The 24339-nt window shown below is 41.3% G+C and overlaps 17 protein-coding genes across 17 annotated transcripts; 10 read left to right on the forward strand and 7 right to left on the reverse strand.

The window, feature by feature from the left end:
- Positions 1-131: 131 nt before the first annotated feature.
- MCO32 (Mco32p) lies at positions 132-854 on the forward strand (the record flags this gene model as incomplete). Its single annotated transcript, XM_002495255.1, has 1 exon — positions 132-854. The coding sequence occupies one exon, from the start codon at positions 132-134 to the stop codon at positions 852-854; it is 723 nt and encodes a 240-aa protein (XP_002495300.1).
- Positions 855-952: 98 nt separating this feature from the next.
- Positions 953-1573, reverse strand: ZYRO0B08096g (uncharacterized protein; the record flags this gene model as incomplete). The annotated part of the gene is made up of 1 exon (XM_002495256.1): positions 953-1573. The coding sequence occupies one exon, from the start codon at positions 1571-1573 to the stop codon at positions 953-955; it is 621 nt and encodes a 206-aa protein (XP_002495301.1).
- Positions 1574-2148: 575 nt separating this feature from the next.
- ILV5 (ketol-acid reductoisomerase) lies at positions 2149-3357 on the forward strand (the record flags this gene model as incomplete). The annotated part of the gene is made up of 1 exon (XM_002495257.1): positions 2149-3357. The coding sequence occupies one exon, from the start codon at positions 2149-2151 to the stop codon at positions 3355-3357; it is 1209 nt and encodes a 402-aa protein (XP_002495302.1).
- Positions 3358-4019: 662 nt separating this feature from the next.
- PFK1 (6-phosphofructokinase subunit alpha) lies at positions 4020-6974 on the forward strand (the record flags this gene model as incomplete). Its single annotated transcript, XM_002495258.1, has 1 exon — positions 4020-6974. The coding sequence occupies one exon, from the start codon at positions 4020-4022 to the stop codon at positions 6972-6974; it is 2955 nt and encodes a 984-aa protein (XP_002495303.1).
- Positions 6975-7556: 582 nt separating this feature from the next.
- On the reverse strand, positions 7557-8045 carry ZYRO0B08162g (uncharacterized protein; the record flags this gene model as incomplete). Its single annotated transcript, XM_002495259.1, has 1 exon — positions 7557-8045. The coding sequence occupies one exon, from the start codon at positions 8043-8045 to the stop codon at positions 7557-7559; it is 489 nt and encodes a 162-aa protein (XP_002495304.1).
- Positions 8046-8072: 27 nt separating this feature from the next.
- On the forward strand, positions 8073-8888 carry PEX21 (Pex21p; the record flags this gene model as incomplete). The annotated part of the gene is made up of 1 exon (XM_002495260.1): positions 8073-8888. The coding sequence occupies one exon, from the start codon at positions 8073-8075 to the stop codon at positions 8886-8888; it is 816 nt and encodes a 271-aa protein (XP_002495305.1).
- A 117-nt stretch (positions 8889-9005) lies between these two features.
- Positions 9006-10274, reverse strand: ZYRO0B08206g (uncharacterized protein; the record flags this gene model as incomplete). The annotated part of the gene is made up of 1 exon (XM_002495261.1): positions 9006-10274. One exon carries the CDS (start codon positions 10272-10274, stop codon positions 9006-9008), a length of 1269 nt encoding a protein of 422 aa, XP_002495306.1.
- Positions 10275-10639: 365 nt separating this feature from the next.
- Positions 10640-14521, forward strand: KEL2 (Kel2p; the record flags this gene model as incomplete). The annotated part of the gene is made up of 1 exon (XM_002495262.1): positions 10640-14521. One exon carries the CDS (start codon positions 10640-10642, stop codon positions 14519-14521), a length of 3882 nt encoding a protein of 1293 aa, XP_002495307.1.
- A 147-nt stretch (positions 14522-14668) lies between these two features.
- ZYRO0B08250g (uncharacterized protein) lies at positions 14669-15193 on the reverse strand (the record flags this gene model as incomplete). The annotated part of the gene is made up of 1 exon (XM_002495263.1): positions 14669-15193. One exon carries the CDS (start codon positions 15191-15193, stop codon positions 14669-14671), a length of 525 nt encoding a protein of 174 aa, XP_002495308.1.
- Positions 15194-15546: 353 nt separating this feature from the next.
- ZYRO0B08272g (uncharacterized protein) lies at positions 15547-17613 on the forward strand (the record flags this gene model as incomplete). The annotated part of the gene is made up of 1 exon (XM_002495264.1): positions 15547-17613. The coding sequence occupies one exon, from the start codon at positions 15547-15549 to the stop codon at positions 17611-17613; it is 2067 nt and encodes a 688-aa protein (XP_002495309.1).
- A 148-nt stretch (positions 17614-17761) lies between these two features.
- SPG1 (Spg1p) lies at positions 17762-18022 on the forward strand (the record flags this gene model as incomplete). Its single annotated transcript, XM_002495265.1, has 1 exon — positions 17762-18022. One exon carries the CDS (start codon positions 17762-17764, stop codon positions 18020-18022), a length of 261 nt encoding a protein of 86 aa, XP_002495310.1.
- Positions 18023-18336: 314 nt separating this feature from the next.
- Positions 18337-18519, forward strand: ATP18 (F1F0 ATP synthase subunit i; the record flags this gene model as incomplete). The annotated part of the gene is made up of 1 exon (XM_002495266.1): positions 18337-18519. One exon carries the CDS (start codon positions 18337-18339, stop codon positions 18517-18519), a length of 183 nt encoding a protein of 60 aa, XP_002495311.1.
- Positions 18520-18584: 65 nt separating this feature from the next.
- On the reverse strand, positions 18585-20507 carry STR2 (cystathionine gamma-synthase; the record flags this gene model as incomplete). Its single annotated transcript, XM_002495267.1, has 1 exon — positions 18585-20507. One exon carries the CDS (start codon positions 20505-20507, stop codon positions 18585-18587), a length of 1923 nt encoding a protein of 640 aa, XP_002495312.1.
- Positions 20508-20709: 202 nt separating this feature from the next.
- On the forward strand, positions 20710-22341 carry MNS1 (mannosyl-oligosaccharide 1,2-alpha-mannosidase; the record flags this gene model as incomplete). The annotated part of the gene is made up of 1 exon (XM_002495268.1): positions 20710-22341. The coding sequence occupies one exon, from the start codon at positions 20710-20712 to the stop codon at positions 22339-22341; it is 1632 nt and encodes a 543-aa protein (XP_002495313.1).
- Positions 22342-22378: 37 nt separating this feature from the next.
- Positions 22379-22762, reverse strand: CTF8 (Ctf8p; the record flags this gene model as incomplete). The annotated part of the gene is made up of 1 exon (XM_002495269.1): positions 22379-22762. One exon carries the CDS (start codon positions 22760-22762, stop codon positions 22379-22381), a length of 384 nt encoding a protein of 127 aa, XP_002495314.1.
- A 159-nt stretch (positions 22763-22921) lies between these two features.
- On the forward strand, positions 22922-23671 carry LNP1 (Lnp1p; the record flags this gene model as incomplete). The annotated part of the gene is made up of 1 exon (XM_002495270.1): positions 22922-23671. The coding sequence occupies one exon, from the start codon at positions 22922-22924 to the stop codon at positions 23669-23671; it is 750 nt and encodes a 249-aa protein (XP_002495315.1).
- Positions 23672-23717: 46 nt separating this feature from the next.
- Positions 23718-24236, reverse strand: EGD2 (Egd2p; the record flags this gene model as incomplete). The annotated part of the gene is made up of 1 exon (XM_002495271.1): positions 23718-24236. The coding sequence occupies one exon, from the start codon at positions 24234-24236 to the stop codon at positions 23718-23720; it is 519 nt and encodes a 172-aa protein (XP_002495316.1).
- Positions 24237-24339: the final 103 nt, after the last annotated feature.

Here is a 24339-nt window from a genome sequence, read left to right on the forward strand (position 1 = left end):
TTAAAAGCACGTAAATTAATAAGGGAGGGCAAATCAGATTCATTGAGATTGAGACGATCAAAGCTATATAGCTAGCGGATTATCCAGGCGAGTCCCTTTTCTCGATCATTACCTCTTTTCTCATTTCACAGATGAATACTATACCATCACGGCGTATGGGGTTGACGATAGATAGACTGTTATCACAAGCTATACGAAGTGCAGGACGACGGTTTTATTCAGAACGGCATTCGAACCTAGGGCATATTACAACGTATTTAACCACAGATGGAGTACCAAACCTTTTACAAAGACCATTGTTGAACGAGTACCTGGATGCACACATTACATTGAGGTTACTACCAACGACGCATCCATATATTCCAGTTTTACAGGGTCAGGGCAAGTACAGGGCATCAATGAATGCCATTAGACTGTTGGCGACTAAGTTTGTACTTCAGGACAAGGCAAAATTAAAGATTGATAAAGTCATCACTCTACTTCGGGAGGAAAAAACCAATTACAATTGTATTACTTCGAATGATAAGCTGGTTATCAAGTGGCAGAGTTGTAATGAAAGTGATGGAAGTGATAAAAGTGTAGATAGCAGTGGAAAAGACGTTGAATTGGGACAGGTTCGCAACGTTGGGGAAGTGGATACATCATCCCCCGTTTTTAACCACATTCTAAATCCAACAAAAAATAAATTGACAAGTGAGATTGATTATACGCGGCAACCGCCACGATTCGTACGCGGTATATTTATCTTTGAATTTAACGAAGATAATTCCAGGATTCTTGTACATACGATCGACAGTGTCGAAATGGTGGATTTCGACAAAAGGATACAGACAGATGCTCTAGCATCTGTATAAAAGAAGAAAAAAAGACACAAATAAACACATTCGAATAAATATATTATCCCAAAGAGAGAGATAAATCAAAATAAATTAATTATCGATCCTCTTCCTCTTCAAGCTGGTTCACCATATACACCGATTACAGATTGTAAAAATCCAATGATGGCAACACCAGTCACGACAGCCAAATGTTTGGCAAATTTACTTTGGCAACCTGCAGGTCTAGCATAGTCTGTAGATGAAGGTTCGTTTGTGACGACAGCATTACCCATAGGACACTTGGCACCTTCCTTAACAGGTGGATGACCAGATGGAACCTTTGAATCTGCACCCAAATCGACGACCGAATCGCCTAGAGGTGGACTTTGGGTTTTGTTATCCCCATTGGTTTTACCTTGTTCAGCAATCTTTGACTTTGCATGGCATTTGTGATTACATCTAGAGATCGCCCACAAATAAAGAGCTGATGCGGGTGCGACTAGGGCACTGTAAATCAAATATGGGTGTCTTAGATGAGATGGAGCACCGAAATAACTTAATGAGAAAAACCCTGTAGATAGAAGACCTAGAGCAGATGCAACCTCACCAACTCTGCAGACAACAGAGTTTAAATGTTTAGTTATGACATCTACCGGAACCATATAAGTACAGATAGTACCGGTGGTTAGAATACCAGCATAAATACCTAATGAAGAGACAGCGATCCCTTTTGTAACACCTAAACAAACTGACATGATTGAAAGTTTCTTTTTCAAAAGCTTGTATTTGAATCTATACGTAGCAGTGAAAAGAAAGATTTATTCTTTTTCCTTTCTTATGGGTTAAATCTATAAAGTATCGTTAATCCTCGAAGGAAGAGTAGTCAACGTTGTACGCCGCCATCTGATGCCCTGATGCTACTGGAGACTCTTTTTTTATTTTTTGAAGAAAGTTCATGTGATCTCGTCGGGAAACTTCGCATGTGATATTCAGGTGACTGAATAAGGGACTCGGAGTCCGGAACCCATCATCGTTTGCCACGAGTGTGTCGGCGGCTAAAAAGTACATTTTCAAGTGGATTTCTTTTTTTGCGACTTCGTTACCCTATGGGGCAGCTGTTCTCACGGTCATTACCGGATAAAGAAACAGCGGTACCGGCTTCGTAGGGGGTGATTCGGCCTTTCGCGATGACTCAAGCTAAAGGAAAAGGGCCATACACGGGGGGCAAGAGGCTAGTATAAAAAGAGGTGGAAAATTTTTCACTTTGAGTAGCTTCCTTGATCAAATATTGGATAACTCAAAGGAAATCATCCATTGATTCATAATAATAATGTTCAGAAACGCTGCATCTAGAACTGCCTCCAGATTCATCTGCAACTCTCGTGTTGTCACCGCCAAGAGAACCTTCGCTCTTGCCTCCCGTGCTGCTGCCGTCAATGCTGTCAGACCAGCTGCTAGGCAATTCATTAAGCCAATGGTCGCTACCCGTGGTTTGAAACAGATCAACTTCGGTGGTACCGTCGAAACTGTTCACGAAAGAGCTGACTGGCCACGTGAAAAATTGTTGGACTACTTCAAGAACGACACCTTTGCCCTAATCGGTTACGGTTCTCAAGGTTACGGTCAAGGTTTGAACTTGAGAGACAACGGTTTGAACGTCATTGTCGGTGTCCGTAAGAACGGTTCCTCCTGGAAGGCTGCCATTGAAGACGGTTGGGTCCCAGGTGAAAACTTGTTCGACGTCACCGAAGCCGTCCAAAAGGGTAACATCGTCATGAACTTGTTGTCCGATGCCGCTCAATCTGAAACCTGGCCAACTATCAAGCCATTGTTGACTGAAGGTAAGACTCTTTACTTCTCTCACGGTTTCTCCCCAGTCTTCTACGATTTGACCCGTGTGGAACCACCAACCAACATCGATACCATCTTGGTCGCTCCAAAGGGTTCCGGTAGAACCGTCAGATCTTTGTTCAAGGAAGGTAGAGGTATCAACTCCTCTTACGCCGTCTGGAAGGACGTCACCGGTAAGGCTGACGAAAAGGCTCTTGCCATGTCCGTCGCTATCGGTTCCGGTTACGTGTACCAAACTACTTTCGAAAAGGAAGTTAACTCCGATTTGTACGGTGAAAGAGGTTGTTTAATGGGTGGTATCCACGGTATGTTCTTGGCTCAATACGAAGTTTTGAGAGAAAACGGTCACTCCCCATCCGAAGCCTTCAACGAAACCGTCGAAGAAGCTACTCAATCCTTGTACCCATTGATCGGTTCTCTAGGTATGGATTACATGTACGACGCATGCTCTACTACCGCTAGAAGAGGTGCTCTAGACTGGTACCCAATCTTCAAGGATGCCTTGAAACCAGTCTTCCAAGACTTGTACGAATCTGTCAAGAACGGTTCCGAAACCAAGCGTTCTCTAGAATTCAACTCTCAACCAGACTACAGAGCTAAGTTGGAATCCGAATTGGAAACCATCAGAAACATGGAGATCTGGAGAGTCGGTAAGGAAGTTAGAAGACTAAGACCAGAGAACCAATAAGTTAAGTCATGATTCGCACTGAACTACACAAGAAAATTTAAAAAAAGTAAAAACGAAATAACAAATAACCCCTGTCAATTGAATTGACCCTTTTGTACATTACTGCATAGAGACGATATAACGATTGTTGTACGTAGGCCGTGTTTATTTGAAAAAACCAAGCTCTACACTATTCATATATTCAGAAACATTCGTAATCTTTTCTTTTGTTCTATTTTGTTGCCCGTCTGTTTCCAAGAGCACTTGTTCCGATTACCCGCAATCGATGACAAAAAAAATAATAAAAAAAAAATTCTACGTACAAGACGATAAAAGTATGTAAAAAATCGGGGGTCGGCACCACGTGACTCTGGATTCCACTTTCTTCGCCTTTCTTGCAGCTTCCACTTTACAGCGATTCCACTCCGACCCCCTAGCTTCCACTAATTTATACCCTGTGATCGACTTTTTTTTTTTTCCTTCTCTTAGAACAAAGTAGTCTAAGCAACTCTTCAGTTAAACGTCGGGAGACGCTAGTAGATATATTTCAACCTTTCCTTGGTAAAAACCCATTAGCATAAAGAGAGAAAGGATAATTGCAGTTTCTTTGAAACTTCCCTTTACTTGTCGATACCTACCGGAATAAGGTTTTGAATAACATCCCAATAGATAATACCAACAAGATGGGTTTAGCTCACGAAGCTTGCTACGGTGTAGCGTTCAGATCCGTAGTCACTAACAGCGTGGAGTTGTTTAAAGAGACAATTCATTTTTACCACAAACTAGGATTTTCCACAGTCAAGGATTTCGATAAATTTAAGCATGGTGAGAATCTGTTACTTTCCAGCGGATGCTCTCAGGATTCCATTAGGGAAATGTGGCTGGAAGCCTTTAAATTGAGTGAAATCGATGCAAACGGATTCCGTGTTCCTCAGCAAGAAGCAGACAACAAGAACCAGAGTCAAGGCGCTCTCCTAAAGGTCAGATTCGTTATTGGTGAGGCACCAAAGGGTGTTGAGAACTTTACCACTACATATTTCTCTACAGAATTAGATGAGGTCGTGAAGAGATTCCCTAAGGCTGAGAAGGTTTCTGACAAATTGGTTGTTTTGACTGATCCGTTAGGCAACCGTGTTGGTTTCACCTCTTTCGCCAATGCGTTAGACACCGAACCAACTTCAAAGGAGCAATTCTTGGGACCTAGCAGTCAGCATGAAGCCGAGCTCGCCGGTTCGAAACCAGATGCGAACGCCGTTAAAGAATTGAAAAATTCATTAGCTCGTAGCCAGAAAAAGAAGAAGATTGCGGTTATGACAAGTGGTGGTGATTCTCCTGGTATGAACGCAGCAGTCCGTGCTGTGGTACGTACAGGTATTCATTTTGGTTGTGACGTGTACGCTGTTTACGAAGGTTACGAAGGTCTTTTGAAAGGTGGTAAATACTTGCGTCAAATGCATTGGGAAGATGTGAGAGGCTGGTTAAGTGAAGGTGGTACATTGATTGGTACCGCACGTTGTAAGGAGTTCAGAGAGCGTTGGGGTCGTAAACAAGCAGCATACAATTTGATCTCCGAAGGTATTGATGCATTGATTGTGTGTGGTGGTGACGGTTCCCTAACCGGTGCAGACTTGTTCAGAGGTGAATGGCCATCGTTAGTGGCAGACTTAGTCAAGGATGGTACTTTCACTTCTGAACAAGTGGAGCCTTACAAGAACTTGACTATGGTCGGTTTAATTGGTTCTATCGATAACGATATGGCTGGTAGTGATTCCACCATTGGTGCGTTCTCTGCCTTGGGTCGTATCTGTGAATTGGTCGATTACATCGATGCCACTGCCAAGTCTCACTCACGTGCTTTCGTCGTCGAAGTTATGGGTAGACATTGTGGTTGGTTAGCTCTGTTGGCTGGTATTGCCACTGGTGCCGATTACATCTTTATCCCAGAAAGAGCAGCTCCTAGAGGTAAATGGCAAGCAGAATTGAAGGAAGTTTGCCAAAGACATAGACAAAAGGGCCGTAGAAACAACACTGTGATTGTTGCTGAAGGTGCATTGGATGATGAGTTGAATCACATCAGTGCCGACGACGTTAAGAACGTCTTGGTTGAGTTGGGTCTGGATGCCAAGGTGACAATCTTGGGACACGTGCAAAGAGGTGGTACCGCTGTTGCCCATGACAGATTGTTGGCCACTTTGCAAGGTGTTGATGCAGTTAAGGCAGTTCTAGAAATGACTCCTGAAACTCCATCTCCTTTGATCGGTATCTTGGAAAATAAGATCATCAGAAAGCCACTAATGGAATCTGTGGAATTGACTAAATCTGTTGCCACCGATATCGAGAACAAGAATTTCGATAAGGCCATTATGCTAAGAGATACAGAATTTATGGAATTGTACGATATTTTTGTCTCTACCACCATTAAGGATGATGGTTCCGAGATGTTGCCAGTTACACAGAGATTGAACATCGGTATTGTCCATGTGGGTGCACCTTCTGCAGCTTTGAATCCTGCTACTCGTGCTGCTACTTTGTACTGTTTGTCTAGAGGTCACAAACCTTTTGCCATCATGAACGGTTTCTCCGGTTTGATCCAAACCGGTCAAATGCGTGAATTATCATGGAACGATGTGGAGAATTGGCACAACTTGGGTGGTTCCGTCATTGGTACCAACAGATCTCTCGCTGATACTGACATGGGTACAGTGGCATACTACTTCCAAAAGAACAAGTTGGATGGTTTAATCATCCTTGGTGGTTTCGAAGGTTTCAAATCTCTAAAGGAACTTCGTGACAACAGAGAAAGATATCCAGTCTTTAACATCCCAATGGTCATGATTCCAGCTACCATCTCTAACAACGTTCCTGGTACTGAGTACTCATTAGGTGTGGACACTTGTTTGAACGCCCTTGTGAAATACACAGACGAGATTAAACAGAGTGCTTCTGCCACCAGAAGAAGAGTCTTTGTTGTGGAAGTTCAAGGTGGTCATTCTGGTTTCATTGCATCTTTCACTGGTTTGGTTACCGGTGCAGTCTCTGTGTACTCTCCTGAGGACCAGATTAACCTTCCAGCCATTAAGGAAGATTTAGAATTGTTGTGTGAAAACTTCCGTCATGATAAAGGTGAAAACAACAACGGTAAGCTATTGATCAGAAATGAACAAGCTTCCAACATTTACAGCACTCAGTTGTTGGCTGATATTATCGCTGAATCCAGTAAGGGTAACTTTGGTGTAAGAACCGCCATTCCAGGTCATGCTCAACAAGGTGGTATGCCATCTTCTAAGGACCGTGTTATTGCTTCTCGTTACGCTGTTAAGTGTGTTAACTTCTTGGAAGAATGGAATGAGAGAAATAAGGGTAATGATGCTGACACGAAGGTTTTAAGATTCCAATACGATGTTCACGGTGAAAAGAAACCAACTGTTCAACACGAAGATGATTCTGCTGCTGTCATCTGTGTGAATGGATCAAAGGTTTCCTTCAAGCCAATTGCTGAACTTTGGGAAAATGAAACCAATGTAGCACTACGTAAGGGTGAAGACATCCACTGGAAGGAGTTCACTCATATTGGTGATATTCTATCGGGTAGATTAAGACTAAGAGCGGAAGTGGCATCCAGGAGTGCAACTGCTTAGGGAATTTATGATGATGACCATTGTACTTAAGAATAAAAATATAAAACTATATTAAATACGAATAAATGACATTGTTTTGTTTAGGGAAAATGACATCAGAAATTCTGTGTAACAACTTGCGAAAATAAAGTTTTGTTTCTAGAAAGAAACTTTCAGATGAAGTGTGGTTCCGACTCCTAAAAATTAAATTTCTCGCCAACTCATAGTGGAAAGGAATCGAACTCGAAATGTCTTGTGAAGACTTGTAAAAGTTTACCATAAGCACGCACATATATATTTATACTTCTTATGAACCGTTTGTTGCAGTTATGCCCAATCAATCACTAAGAATGCTGCACCTGTAGCAGACGTCTCCAACTGAGGACTCCTCCCATGCTCATCATTTCAAAAATTTTTTGTTGTGGTTAACCTGTTTACACAGTACATAACCCGTGCAGCCGCCGAGGGCCTTGCATAACCGCCATTATCACGAAAGGGTTTCTTGAACGCCTCCAACCATACATATATAAACAGATGGGAAACCCGAAAACTTTCCCAGAATTCTCTTTCCTCTCCCCCCATCCTTTCATCCTCAACTCCTTCCTACCGAGCCGCCGATATTAACGCCGTACTTCCTACTACTCCTCTGCCTTTTGTCTCCATCCCGGAACCATCCTCCTCCCTCCCTACTATTTCCGAGGTCGTTACTAGAGCAACCGATAACCCCGTTCGATTTCTCCTACTGCGTGTTTTTCTGCGCCCTCTGTTTACTGCGAGGTTCTCTGAGGAAAACATTCTGGGATGACTCATCCGGAAATCGTCCTCCGCTTTTTTTTTTTTCAGAGAGCTTGGCGGCTTCCCCCACGATCTTTTCTTGAGTGGAAAAGTTTCGCTTATTTCGGCCCGTCGGGAATTAAAGTTCTCGCGCGACCGGAGGTTCCATTCTGCCTCTACCGGAGCCACGCGATGAGTACCCCAGTCATTATATATATGGAGGTGAAAAAAAAATGAACAAATGAGTCTATTGATGGTTGAATCATTTACTACTTCTTGTCTCACTACTGCTGCTGACGACAACATAGAATCATTCATCGCTAGTCATAATAACCAAGATAGAAGATGTCTGCTTGCCAAGCTAATCCTCTAACGCAGTTCGTCACTAAAGGTGAGCAACACCCTGGATTTATACATAGATTCAGTCATGAGAATAGTAACCAACATCAGTTACACATAAATGCACCTGAGGGTGTATTTTTATATGGCCAGGATGTTGCTGCAGGTAACAGATTTATGGGCGGAATACATCAAGGTCCTGCTCCTATCACTACCGCCGTTCCAGTAGTACCACCAGTACAACAACAGCAACAACTTCATCACCAACAAGTGCAACGAGAACAACAAGCACTGCATCAGAGTAGTGGCAACGGTAGTTGGCTTTCTCAGTTTCATTCTATGAAGATAGAAGACCCACTAGAGTTTTCACAAGATTACAAAAAAATGTACAGCTCATATGAGAAGTCAACAGCACCTATGGTACGGTTTCCTATGACTACTTACCAGCCTAATTATAACATGATTTCAAGAGATGTAACCAAAAGAGAGGTGCCGGGAGAGAAGCAGGATGCATTTGCGGCTGAATTTAACGCCTTGGAAAAAGAATTAGAAGATGTTGAAAAGAAAAGACCTATTTTCGATCAAGAACAAGAAGAATTTCAAAAACTCGCCAACGAAATTGTAGACTCATGTTCAACTAGCCCTTCAACGAAACTGAGGAGTTCTAAATTCATGGGGTTGATGAAAGGTATTGGAGAAGGATCTGTGACTTTGAACAAACAAAAATCCAAACATGCTACCGAATTGCATTCTCCTTATACGGAGCAAAGAGTTGGTAATGAATATTTCCCTGTAAAGGATAGCACTTTGCATTACGAGTAATGACTAACGGACTTATACTCGAAGGTTTTTTTAGATAGAATGCTTACAATTTGTGTTTTATATGGATAATCATTATAAGTTGTATGTAACGAAAGCTTTTAATTATTAATTTTGATCTTATTTTTGAAAATCTGTCATTTCAACTGGATCTCTTGTCTTCTTTGCAGTTTTAAACTCTTTGATGCCATTATCATTCTTTGCTGACCCTGCAATCGTTCTCTGCGGCGTTTCTTCCTCTTCTTCAATACCCAGAAGTCCAGTTTTAACATCGTTGAAAAAACTCCAAAGATTTTTATTATTTCCGTCATTATTATTATTATTATTACTACTATCATTATTATTATTATTATCGTCATGACCATTCTTATTATTGCTGGTGTTGTTAGTGTTATTATTAATTTTGTTATCATTATTATCAGTGTTATTAACATTAGATTGACTATTGGAAGTTGGAATCTCTACCTGTGGCTGTCGCAGTTGACTATTCTGTACGGCTGCTGCCCCCTCATAAGGTTCAGGTTGCATAATTTTATCCTCTGGTGTATCATCCCAACGTAAGCTTCTTTCCAGTTCATGCTGTATAATTTGATCAAATTGGTTGAAAAATGCCAAAGGTTTAGACCAAACTGAACTTGATCCTGTACCTGAACCCTTACCTCGTGACTTATCCCTGGTGTGTTCCTCTCGCTTTTTACTATGTGGTTGTAAGTGATGCTGCTGCTGCTGCTGCTGTTGTTGTTGCTGCTGCTGTTGATGCTGTGAATTTATCTGCAAATCATTCGAAACTTGTGATTTCAACTCTTTCAACTCTTCTACCCTCTTCTGGTAAGACTGTTCCTCTAACTGTAACTGCTTTTTCAACTCTTCAATGCGACGTTTTGATTCCAATAGCTCTAATTCCTTATTCGCCAAGTTCTGCAAAGATACATCGAACGTACTATCCAGGCTTAGAGACTGTGAACTACTGCGAGAATGCATAGACGCACCACTAGTGGACCTCTGTCTGTTAAACGATCCGCTTGGCGAACCACCGTTAGACCGCCAACTAGGACCACTTTTGTCGGGTGTCTGTGGTGCCACAATCGGCTGTAAAAGCGATTTCCTCTTGTGTATCGTACTTGACCTTGAAGTTCTTCTAGTTATAGGCAATGAACCACCAGTACTGTGATCCTTTAGAGGATGATCTTGATAATTCAATTTCTTAGGGGTAAACTGCTTCATTTTCATCTCTTTCCTCGACAACACTTCTCCTGATGGTGATTTTGGTGAACTAGTACTATCATTACTTGAGCCTGGAGACGATACATTTATCGTAGTATTCCTGGTACTGGTGTCCACATGCAACTCCTTGTCAGTTGCTTCAACAAATTCGTCAAACTTATTCATAAGGAGAATAAAGAAAAAGCTCTAACACAGCAAAACCAATTCAATTCACCACAATCAAACAATTGAATAAAGTTCTCTGACGCTCTCAATTCCAATGATGATTACTTGTTATCGGTTCACTAGCTCTTTGGTTGACTGATATTTCATGATCATCACGAACGAAAGCAGTCCACTATCTATTTTAAATTTCAAGCAGATCTTCTTAAAGATCAACAATCCTAATTTTAAACACTGTTTTGAGCTTTTAAATAGGCTCGATTGAAGTATTTTAAAGGTGATCCATTCGGAAGATTTTAAAGTTTGGAAGTGATCCATTCAACTACTTTCTCCCTGCATTTTCAACGTCTTAATTGTACAGTAAGAAAATGGCTCCTTTCAAATTTGCCAAAAAATTGACAAAGGATAAGAAACCTAATAATTCCAATCCCACCTCTAATCACGTCCAGGGGACTCCACCTAAAGCACCTAGAGCATCTCAATCAAGTCAAAATGATGGCAGCACTGGTTCACAGAGTACTCATAATGGATCTAGTGGATCTCATGATCAAAATCAACACCAGTTTCATATGCAGAATTCGCCAAATATGAAAGGTCAATTGAACAATCCATTACCTCCACCACCTCCACAAAATCAGCAACATGGTCTACAACAGTCTCATCAACAGCAACAGCCGCTACATCATATGTCCAATCCTCAATCTCGCGTGTTTCCTTCACCTGCCCAACAACGTAACGTATCAGGAGCATCTACTTCATTACCACAACATCAGAAGGAATATACACCTTGGAATAGAGTTAAATTACAGAATTCACCTTTCCCACGCTATAGACACGTTGCGTCTTCCAATTGTTCAGAGGATAACAGCCTTTATGTAATTGGGGGTTTACATGATCAAAGTGTTTATGGTGATACTTGGATAATATCTACAAATGACAATGGAACTCAATTCCAGTCCAAGACCGTGGAGATTAGTGAAACCACTCCCCCACCTCGTGTAGGACATGCTGCCACTCTGTGTGGGAATGCATTCGTGTTATTTGGTGGTGATACTCATAAAGTCAATAGTGAAGGTCTTATGGATGACGATCTTTACCTTTTCAATGTAAATTCCTACAAATGGACTATTCCACATCCAATTGGTCCACGCCCCTTGGGTCGTTATGGTCACAAAATTTCCATTATGGCAGCCAATCAAATGAAGACGAAACTGTATTTATTTGGTGGTCAATTCGATGACACTTATTTCAACGATTTAGCAGTTTTCGATTTATCCTCATTTAGGAGACCTGATTCTCATTGGGAATTCTTAAAACCAACAACTTTTTCACCACCACCACTAACTAATCACACGATGATTTCATATGATAATCACCTTTGGGTTTTTGGTGGTGATACATTACAAGGTTTAATCAACCAAGTTTTCAAATATGATGTTGCTAATAATGATTGGTCCATTGCAGAGACGACTGGTACTAAACCACCTCCAATGCAAGAGCATGCTGCCGTTGTCTACAAACATGTAATGGTTGTCGTGGGTGGTAAAGATGAACATGACACTTATCTGAATAGTGTTTATTTCCTCAATTTAAAGACTCACGAATGGTTTAAGCTCCCTACTTTCAAGGCTGGCATTCCTCAGGGTCGCTCTGGCCATTCTTTAACTCTTTTAAACAACGACAAGTTGCTAATTATGGGTGGTGACAAGTTTGATTATGCACGTCCAGGAGAATATGATTTAAACACTTCAACTACTGATATGGGTAAGGGTACCTTATTATACACTTTGGACTTATCTCGTATTGAAGAAATATGTCCTGGTGTATTGAAAACAACTGAAAGACAGGCTGCTACTTTTGTACCTGTAACTCCACCAATTAATCCTCAACAACAAGCTAAATTATCACAACCTCCACAACCAAACATTTTAACTCCTTACTTACAAGAGGGACAACTGACTCCAAATGATAATAGAGTACCATCACAACCAAAACAGTTGACTCCAAGTAAAGTACCCCATGCACCTTTTGATAATGAGGCCCGTGAAAGGTTCAATCAATTTTCCAACCCACCACACCAATATTCACAACAACAACCTCCATTTCATCAACCAGTACCAAGACAGACACCACAATCACACCAACAACAATTCGCAGGCTCTAGTCAATTTACACCTCAACGGAACTCTCCTCAATACACACCTCAACAGCAACCGCACGGTCAACCACAACATCCATATTATAAAAAGGGCCATGCGCGCCAACCATCAGATCTTAAAAAACCAGTTTCACCAATTCCAGAATTAGAACGTACAAAATCCAATAACAATGAGGATGGTCCCAGAGTTGCTTCTATGGGTAGTGGACCTAGTGGACCTAGTGGACTCGGCGGACCTAGTGGACTCGGCGGACCTAGTGGACTCGGCGGGCCTAGTGGACACGGAGGACCTGGTGGAACTGGTGCACCCAGCGGACCTAGTGGACTCAACGGACCTACTGGCTTTGATGGACCTGTTGGTATTAAGGGACCTTCTGGCTCTGATGGACCTGCTGACATTGAGAAGCCTGCTAACATTGAGAAGCCTGCTAACATTGAGAAGCCTGCTAACATTGAGAAGCCTGCTAACATTGAGAAGCCTGCTGACATTGAGAAGCCTGCTAACACTGAGAAGCCTGCTAACACTGAGAAGCCTGCTGACATTGAGAGGCCTGCTGACACTGAGAGATCTGCTGACATCGAGAGATCTGCTGACATCGAGAGATCTATTGATACTAATGGAACTCAAGAAAACAAAAGCAGACCTGATAGCATGGCAGGAGAGGTTGGTATTGCCACGGTTGCAAGCTCTCCCTTGAAGGGCGATGTTAAATTGGAAAATAGTGATCAAACTTCTGCATACTCGTCTCATGAAAACTATTATGAGGACAGGGAACATTTATCCTTCAGAGGTACGGAAAATGGTCTGAGTGAACCTGTAGAGATAACCAAACGAGACAGTGCATCCAGCACAACACTTACCAAGGGTGATATTACTGCCTCTAATGGATCTGGCCAGAATAAACCGTTCGGTGTGGGTCCACCGCCAGCGATCCCTAGTACCCATCCAATGAATCCTTCTGGTTCCAGTGCTTCTAATGCAGCAACTGTTAATGGTTCCGATTTCGATATGAGCAGAATGTCATCAAAGGAAACCGTTAACAAAGAAGTAATCCACCGTCTACGTTCTCAATTGGAAGAACTCAGAATCATTACCGAGGACAAAGCTCTTCAAGCTAGCGAGCATATCAAAGAATTGGAAGTCGAAGTACAAAGATTAAGGAATGAACCTTCAAGAGATATCAAAACTGCCGATTTTATCAAATTGCAATCGCATTGTGATGTTATGGAGGCAAACCATAATTTGATGGAAGAGAGAATTCATGAATTAGAAAATATGTTAACTGCCAAATTCGCTGATACTGAAGTCTTGAACAAGATTATCAGAGTGCAATCTAGTAAATTGGACGACTTAGAACAAGAGATCCCATTCCAGGAACAATTGCAAGAATTACAGACCAGATACGATAATCTAGCTGCTGAAAATGAATCCTTGAAAACTAAATTAGCAGGATCAGAAACCGAATTCAGACAGTCTGTTAAACAATATTCATTACAGTTGAACAACTTTATGGAACAATGGAGAGAACATAATCCTCTCAGGGAGACCGGTGAATTAGATGCTGACGGAAGACCCAAACGTGAATTGGTGCCAGGTGGTAGTTATCATGAAGCAGCAATGCAAAAGTTACAACAGAGACTCGATGATCTATTACAAACAAATGAAGAATTAACACAATCTCGTCACAAATTAACAGATGACCACCGTGAGTTGACCACCAAACATGGTGAATTAAACGAAAATCTGGAGGCTCGTCAAAGGGAATTAGAAGAGATTCAAAGCAACTACCAAGAAGTATTGAACTCTGCTAATAACTCTAGCAAAGCCCTTGAAATGTCACAGAGTGAATTGGATAAATATAAACAAATCAACAAAAAATTACAAAACGAATTAGATGAATTGAGATTTGTTCGTGAACCATCCACCGGCAATGACTCCGCAAGTAACATCGGAATTGCTGGTAACAACCACTACAGCATGAAAATCAACGACCTCAAGGCTGAACTGTATATTTTCAAACAGGAAAGGGACAATCTTAAGGACGAAGTGTTGCAATTAAAGAAAAAACTATTAAGCATGGGTGAGCAATAAAATTTCCAATAGTGAAATTAAAAAGGAGGGAATATATATACATATATATATATATATATTTATGCATGTGCATATGTTGTGTAAATGCGTTGTAGTATGTATGTGTTAATTTATGCTAAGTTGAAGGCAGACACCGTAATAAGTAGATTAGAAGTTCACAGCAGATGGCGGACTACTAACCCGGTGGAATTCATCTGATTGTAAAAGCTCGGGCTCGGGCTCAGGGTCTTGCGACGCTTGCTGCCTTTCTGATTCTAGTATAGTCATGGAAGGATCCCATAGCACATTGGTATCGTCATTCTCCATTGTGACCATGTTTATATCCTCAGATACAATTAGCTCCGATGGGAACTCCTGTTGGCTCCATAGTAAGTCTTGCGAAAGCACCTCAAGAGTGGAACCCTCCATTATAGAATTCTCTAATTCATGACAGTGCCTTTTGTACACACCATCCTCTACTTTTTCGTCTTCACCCATTCTTTTCCCACATCCTAGCTCTCCCTTGATCCGCTCAAAGCTGTCTTCGTCTATAGAATCTACCTGGTTAGATAGACCAAATTTGCTTCTGACACTGTTACGGATACCGTACTTCTGGCAGAAATCATCTACACAGACAACTACATACTTGTGATACTCTTGACGATCCGGGAGCTGATCTTGCTGATCATACATTTCCTACGAGGGTTATCGGTAAAGGGGAAAGAATGGACCCTTAATCTTTCACTTGTGCTATAAGCACCGGAGTTCTCGACCGATCTCTCGTCAAGTGGCCAAATTCTTTGAATCTGGATTTCCCCCTGGGTTTAGAAACTTGCTAATCCTTTAAATACGTACGAGTAAACTAAACGGAAGTCACCTTAGAGTTTATTTACACCCGTGAGGCTTTGAAGTGCAAAAAAGGGTTCAAATCGATTTTGTATAGAGAAACAATACAAAGTATTAACTCAAGTCATCAATATTGTTATATTTCTCTTCTATATCTCCGTAATACGCCCTGATTTAATCGCCAACAGGAGTAAGGTAATATGACAGTAAATATGACTCAAACTGAATGGGCTCCTCATGTTTCCTTTGACGATCTGGCGCCCTCGATTGTTGACGATGAACTACAGGACGGTAAGAACGGCGTGTGCTTATTCGGTGGTAGTAGAAACAGCCATTATATACATGCACCACGTCATTCCAACCAACTGTATTCATCACAACACAGTAGTAATGCAAGTGGCGAATGGTCGTCGCCGCCCAGCTCATTCCAAGGATTCGGTACGTGGAAGTCTACTTTAAAGCCACGACAACCACCACTCCCAGAGACATCTTCAATGAAGCCTACGGAGCCTGCATCAACGGATAAGCTAGAGCGATGGGACTCTACGAGAGACTACGATTTGGAGACTATGGATTGGCAAGATGAGCGGCAGATGGAGAGAGATACGGATCTTAATACTGAACGGAACTCTGGTTCGAGACATGGGTATACTCAGGCTGCCTTTTTGCAGTTGCATGAACCTGAAGATAACGTAGCCAAACCAAGAAAGAAGAGTTTTGCTGGGATGAGCGATGAAGATTTGGCCAGATTAGAGGATTTTTACAACTCAAAGAGTAGATCGACTAAGAAACCGACTATGGATAAATTTGATTTCCATGAACAGAGATCTTTGGTTCTAGACAAACCTCCTTGTAAGAATAGAGGTGTCCAATGCGCTATTGTAGATCCCTTAGCACTCGTTTACCCAACAAGACCTGTAATTACCCATAGAGCCATTTCATTGACAACACAGAATGCGGATTTTGATGAACCAAGACGTGTAGTATCCTGTTATATATCTGGTAGACGTCATACTTGGTCAGCAGCTGATTGGTATGTGGAAAACCAATCAAGAGATGGTGATCATTTGATAATTGTAACTTCAATTTCTAATTTTGAGAATCGAATTATGGAAAATAATGCATCTAAACGTAATCCTCAATTGACAAGGTCGTTATCAGCAACTGATAACTGGTCGAATCCATCATCATCATCTCACGGTTCACATAGTCCAAGTTATCTGGGAATTCAACCCAGGGACATCCATAGGAAGGCAAAGGCTACATGTCGAAACATTTTGAATTATTATGCATTTAGATTAAATCATAGGGTTATTAGAATTACTGTTGAAATGGTTAAAGAAGATTCTTGTAAGGATACAATTACAAAGACGATGGCTCTTTACAAGCCTGATTTACAAATTGTTAGTACTGTCAGTACCAATGTTCAAATTAAGTTTAAAAATGGTAAAGTAAAACTTCCGAATTTTATTATAAGACATTACAGCGTGCCCACATGCATTGTTCCCCATGAATTTATTGATCCAAGATTACTTAGAGAAGATGCCGGCACACCTTTTGCAGAAGATCGAACACTTTCGCCTGAAAAGCAATGGTTGTTACCGCCCAAGAATCTGCGAGACCGTTTACAACAACTGGATCAAATTATTAACAGGACGTTAGTCAACCCATTTGACCCTAAAGACACCGAACCTGGTTATAGTGATGCTTCTGTAGAAGAATACTTCCCTATATCAAATGAACAAGAACGTAAGATGGAAAGCTTTGAACAGTTGGGTTATGTGAGACCGAAACCAAGTAGGCCGGATATGTGTTTAGATTGGGGGGTCTCCCCAGACACACCCAATGGAAGTTGTAAAAGTTCTAGGAGTCCTTCAGTCGTCTCTAGGAGTTCAAGACTTTATGAGAATAGTGTTCCTGCTTATAAAGTAAAATCATTAGTCGACCTGGATTACGATAACGGCGACAACGATGATAATGGTGACGGAAATAGAAATTGTCCGTCAGTAGAAGCGAATCGTAATCACCATCGTCATTCTAAGAAAATAACAAGACCTCATCTCGAAAGAAGTAAGACTACAACGGCAGCTACGAAATCAACATCAACATCGGATCACTCCATCCCAATAGTGGAAAAGGGTAAAAATATCTACAAGAAAAAGGCTATGAGCACCCAAAGTAGCCCCACATCGCCAGCTGGTAACCGTCATAGTGAAAAGAAACAAAAGGGCACATTCGGTTCTTTCTTTAAAAAGATGTTCGGCTAAATTGGTGGTGTGAGACAGATGATCCGGGGTAAAATCAGGGGACTTGTTCTAAGGGTACCTTACTATAAAAACCAGTTCCTGACCAATAGACAAAATTAATCAATATACCAGAGAAGAGCACTGGTAAGGCATATATTTTTTGTCCATCATGAAATTAAATCCTGATATTAGTTCAGAATTACGGCAGGCATCTAGGATGCCTACGATGAGGTATTGGTTTGTCGGTTTATTCGGAGCTGTAGTGCCGGCAATCTATCTAAGAAGCTATATGCTCAGGGGAACCACAGCTGCAGGTCAGCAAATAAGCTCAGGACCACCTAGGAGGTCTCTATGGCAGAAGTTGTCCGATAGCTACGACAAGATTCCTGAGGATGAAGCCACAACGGTCATATTTTCTTCAATAATGTAATGTGCAAACGACTATGTAAATTTGCAGTAATGATAATGCAATATGCATGTCACGTGAATTTCACGTGTTAACTCGATCACACCATAAACCTTAACACCACACTGAACGCAGATATCACCAACGACGAATCCCAGTTGTCCTTGAACGGCCAATTAAAAATAACAAATAGCCAAATTTTTTGACCACCCAAACAGATGCGAGGGGGAGAGTATCCAACCCATAAGCCGGTACTTACTTCAACACGCCTAACAAAATAACGGTCAAGGCAAAGAAAGGAATCTCTCCTGTGACTCGAGATATAAGATCCATTAGCCATGTACAAGAAGTTCCCAACCCCATTGGTTAAACCATACTGGCCATTCTACCTTTCCGGTGCAGTTATGTTTTATGCCATCGGTAAGGCTGCTAATTCAAGTGCAAACACTCCTGCTTTCATCAATGACCCAAGAAACCCACGCTTTGCTAGAGGTGAAAAGCCTGTAGAGTTAAAGAACTAAAAATTTCAAGAAATTTTAATGACTATTATTAATTAAGTAGGAAAATATATACGATACACATATATTCAAATATTCTTTGACGCTTCATCAATGGCAGTTTGAAAAACTTTACAAAGTTCGTCTTCACGCTCTAATCCAACGCTCACCCTTACTAGATTTGATTCCACACCGTACTTTGCTACACGATCTAATTCTTGATAATGGGCAATTATAGCATAGGGGCATGCCAGCGTAAAATTTGTACCTAATGATGGACCTTTGCATAATTGTAAAGTGTTGAAAAATGTTTTAGCAGAATCCAAATTGTAGAAGGTCAATGAGAATAACCCCCCGTAGCCTCCTTGATGACCCCTTACAGCATCGTAATTCTTTTTAGTCTCTTTTGAAGTTAAACTTGGATAGTAGATCTTTTTGAACAGTTTCCCCTCTTGCGGTAACAGTACTTTATTCAACAACCGCTCAGTGTTCTGGTTTACTTTTAAAGTTCTAGCCACGAAGTCTCTAGAGTTTCTCTCCAAATACAACGCATCTTCACACCAAAGGCAATCTTCATACTGCTGTTCCATGAAAGTCTCGGCAAAACTGTATAACTTGGATTGTGGGTTTAATACAATAGAACCCGCAATTACGTTAGAATCACCACTAAAGATCTTCGTCAAAGAACTGCAAACAATATCAGCAAATGGCAGTACATCGATATTGACAAATCCACCAGCTGTATCGTCCACTACAATGTAAAATCCAAAGGAATTGGCCAATTCTCTCAATTCAATCAAGTCACCCATCTTTAACAACGGATTAGAAGGCGCCTCCATAAATAGAGCCAGAATCTGTTCACCGGAATGCAGAATTTTCTTCAACTCCTCCATGGCTTTTGAATCACCAGAACCTAGGAAATAAGTATGATTGAATTTTTCCAAAATAGATAGTGTATCAGTGTAGGGGAATCCGAACATTACAGTCTTTTTGTAAGGTTCACCATAACCGATCGATTCCCTTGGCAGTGGTGATTGAATACCACTGCCCTGTCTTGATGACGATGGTGTAGAGTGTTGGCCCAATCTCGACCTTTGCACTCTTTGAGCGTCTAAATGTAACAATAACCGATGTGCCGTGAATATTGATGCCATACCGCTGGGAAACAAATATACATCTTTATCTGGATTGACGTGTAAACCTGTACGGGTAGCAGACGAAGAAGGTTCGTGATATGGTTCTGCAGGAATGGTAGATGCTACACCCGGTGTTACATCCTCTGCATCGACAACATGCTCAACAAATTGTTCAGTAGCTCTTGGCGGTTCCTCGTGAGAATCAGCCTCACCATCGACAACCTTAGTAGCAATACGTCTTTTAATTAACGATTTTGCAGTATCAGCATACGAAAAATCTAGGTTTCTACCAAATCTCTGCTCGATAAATTCCTCTTCATCCCTAACTTCCACTCGAGATTCCCTATCTTGACGAGTCTTGCTTGATTTCTCAACAATAAACAATTCGTGGAGCACATATTCTGCCAAACGACTCGATAATATTTCACCAGCGTGTTGCCAGTACTGTTTCATTAGGGGCCAATATTGCTTATCAACGAACACAACTGCCACTTTACTTTCCCTTTTCCATTTAGCTTCTTCAGGAGTCACAGGTTTAGATGTTGCCAATTGTAAGATTCTCACCTTGGGAGCTGGCCTACCATTGTTCATACTAACACTCTTGACTGCAATGTACTCCCTACACCTCTTTGCTACTTCATAAGATGGGAAACAAAGACAAGTCTCATTCTCTTTGGCATATTTATCTTGCAGCACTTGACACAACCTCTGAATGGCCTTATGGATGAAGAATCTTGGATATCCAGTGGTTAAAGACTCTATCACTTCTGGTTTGCCCTCCTCATAACCAACTGTAGTCTCCCAAGTGGGCAGACAAACGGAAACTGCATGCTTCGTATTCGGTGGTATCGATTCACCAACTCTAGTAGATATCATTCTATTTATTCTGTGACTGTCTTTACACGACCAAATCTACCATTCTACTACTGTAAATCACAAGTAGTATCACTGGAGTGGGAAGTAGACTCTTTATCTTCTTTTAAAGTTCGGCAAACTTTAGACGTCAAAAGACTCCTTTAACAAAGAACCACAGTTGCAATTGTCATCAGATCCGAACTGAATCCAAACCCTTGACAAGATGATGGTCAAGAGTTTAGCCGGTTCACTGACGGCTGCCCTAGTGGCCGTCGTTTGGTATTGGTCCATGGGTACGCGAATTACATATGGAGATGCATCTCAAGTTAGATCTCTTATAGAAGAAGCATTTCTGACCTCTTGGGAAGATTACGAGGCTTATGGTTGGGGATCTGATGAGTATAGTCCACTGAAAAGGACCCATAAAAACATGGGGGCATCAGATGCACCATTGGGATGGATTATAGTAGATTCGTTGGATACCATGATGATGATGTATAATAGTAGCGGGTCATCTAGACTGTTGGCTGGTATTTTAAAGGCACAGACGTGGATTGATAACGAGTTGAACTATGATTTAGATAGTGAGGTGAGTCTTTTCGAGACTACAATTCGTATGCTTGGTGGGCTTTTATCAGCCCATCATTGGTCCTCTCAGATGAGAGTCGGTAATGAACAAATGTACCTGGATAAAGCCATTGATTTAGCTGATCGGCTGTCAATGGCATTTTTGCAATCTAAAAGTGGTATACCGTACTCTAGTATTAACTTACACACTGGTGAAGCTGTTAAGAACCACGTTGATGGCGGTGCCTCTTCCACCGCTGAATTTACCACGTTGCAATTGGAGTTTAAATACTTATCATATCTCACTGGTAATAAGAGTTATTGGGAATTGTCAGAACAAGTTTACAAACCATTATATTCGTTGAATGGACTTGTAGGACCACAATGGGATGGGTTGGCCCCCATCTATACGTATCCAGATACTGGTGAATTTAGAGGTAATCACATAAGATTTGGATCTCGTGGTGATTCATTCTACGAGTATTTGCTGAAACAATACTTGTTGACCCATGAAAAGTTGTATTACGATTTGTACAGAGCCTCTATTGAAGGTATGAAGAAACATTTACTTGGAACATCGAAGCCCAATGGATTGGTTTATATTGGTGAAAAGCAATTCGGATTACGGTCGGAATTAGACCCAAAGATGGATCATTTAGTATGTTTTATGGGTGGCCTATTAGCGATGGGTGCCACGGAGGGTTTACCCATTAAGAAGGCTCGTAAGCAGCCATTTTGGGATACTACCAGAGAATCAGATTGGAAATTGGCACAAGACCTTACCTACACATGTTATCAGATGTATGCACAGATCCCAACAAAGCTGTCGCCGGAGATCGTAGTATTTAATAAGGAGGACGCAGTGGGTCGTTCAAATTGGATCTCTGAAAGTGGTGATTTCTACGTTAAACCTGCAGATAGACACAATTTACAAAGGCCAGAGACTGTGGAATCCCTCATGTTCCTATATCATTTGACAGGCGATAACAAATACCGCCAATGGGGGTGGGAAATTTTCCAAGGCTTCCAACAACATTCTTTGAAACCTCGTATGAGAAGGCCAGGAAAGGTTTATACATCTCTAAAAGATTGCATCCAGAGCCCTACCCAACCATTGGACAATTTGGAATCATTCTGGTTAGCAGAAACATTAAAATATTTGCACCTGCTGTTCCAGGATGATGTGGACTTGACTAAAATTGTTTTCAACACTGAAGCCCATGCTTTCCCAGTGCTAGACACTAGATCGCTACGTGATATGAAACTCAAGACTGGATGGTCTCCTTGAAATATAGTTGAATCAAAAAAGAAACAGTATTTTAACGTTACATAATCGGGAGAGGTCTCGATTTGAACAGTACTTTGTAGTAAAAAATATCTTGCATGTCAACGGTTCCATCTTGTTGGTTAAATTTGATTAAACCCAACGGTGTATCCAGTTTAACCAACGAACCTAATAACCTCTGTTTCCGACCAACAAACAAAGTTGCATTATTACGAGATGTATCAATATGTAGAAGCCCCCATCTTACCAATGGGTGCTCACCATCCATGGAAAACCTCGGGTCTTCATGCCATTGTTGGGGAGCCTCTAAGTCACCTTGAATCTCCAGCATCATATTACCAAGAGGTGTACTCACAGACGTCTGAAGTTGGTCCGACTGTAGCAATGCTTGCAACTGTCGTTTAGAGACATTGACAGAGGGCATAGAGGTAACTTTCCACTGGAGTCTTAATATCAGTCAGTACCTTGTCGTACTACTAAGAAAGGGCATCGCGAATCGAATTGTACAGCTAACAAGTAATATACAAATAAACTAAAACTAAAGAACTTAGAACCAAGACTGAAAAACCTCACCTACGATTGAATGATGTGGTTAAGAGGCAAAAGAAAGACGTTGGTTGAGAAGTATACCGAAGAATTAACTGATATCACCTCACAAATCCACCAGTTGGATCAAAAGCTGAAGAGCTCACAGGAGGCTAGCGACAAACTACAATCACAACTGAATTATTATGGTTTGGCCACAGCAGCACTGGTACTAGGTTACATGCATATGATTTACCACAGTGTTTTACCCTATTCCATTGCGTCTGCCATAGCAACACTGGCATTAGCAGGTTTAATTAAGAGCCTAGCATCGAAAATAGACCAATGGCAGAGAGAACGACAGTCAAGACGATTGAATCGTCTTAGAGCATCACACCAGCAGAAACTAAACAAATTGAAAGAAGAGACGAACTTCCATGCAACCAATTCTGTGATTCAAAGGTTCTCACAAGGTGAAGACCAAACTGAAGATGCTATGTTACTAATGGATGACGAAATTGTTAAGAAGTACCAGGAATTGAAAAATCTACAGGAAGAACTAAATCAATTCCGCAAGACTGGTAATTCAAAGGATAAACAGGAGCGTGACAAATGGTTTGACAAAGTATTAAACGTACTAGCAGGAGGTGATATACCCAGACCAATAGTTTGTACCCAATGTCACAAACATTCTGGAGCATACACTGTTGGCGATGGTCCCCTAGTATACATATGTCCCTTATGCGGTTGGCGGGAACCACCACTAGAGGAGAAGAGGAAGGAGGAAGACGAAGTATCGAGTAAATAAAGTTCAAGTACCGAACAAAAGTACTACATTATACTATACTAAGTATCTATTTGGACAGCGACATGATAGCGTTAACAATGTCATTGTTATGATCTTTCAAAGCCTTGGTTGCCTTGTTCTTTGGAACATTGGCTTGTTCGGCAACCAATTCAATATCATCTGGGTTCACGCCAGTAGCGTCAACCTCTTCATCGTCACCCAATTCCTTTTGAGGTTGTTCAGGGTTAGCAGCAGCGACATGCATATCCTTTTTGATGTCTTCTGGGTTTTTACTAGCTTCACCAGCAGCTGGGATGGCACCGGTAGTTTGAGCTTGTTGTTGAGCAGCAGCTAATTTTTGAGTGAAGTTGTCAACCTTTGGTTCACCGAAAACAACATAGTTACCACCAGCAGATCTGTAGACTTCAGGATGGTCAATGGCAATGATTTGGTTGTCCTTCTTTCTGAAAGTAACTCTTGAGATACCAGGCAATTGTTTCAAACCCAACTTGATGATAAGGTCCTTGGCCTTCTTTTCGTTTTTGTTCAGAATGGAGACGTTAGCTTCTTCAGGAATAGCAGACATGATCAATTGGTACTTTTAGTGTGGATGTTCTTTGTAGTGGTTGGTAGAAGGTTTGGTATTAAAATTTTTCAGTTGCCCTTCCTTGTACGCTTTGAAGAAAAAA

Source organism: Zygosaccharomyces rouxii (genome assembly GCF_000026365.1).
Source record: "Zygosaccharomyces rouxii strain CBS732 chromosome B complete sequence".
Taxonomy (NCBI): domain Eukaryota; kingdom Fungi; phylum Ascomycota; class Saccharomycetes; order Saccharomycetales; family Saccharomycetaceae; genus Zygosaccharomyces; species Zygosaccharomyces rouxii.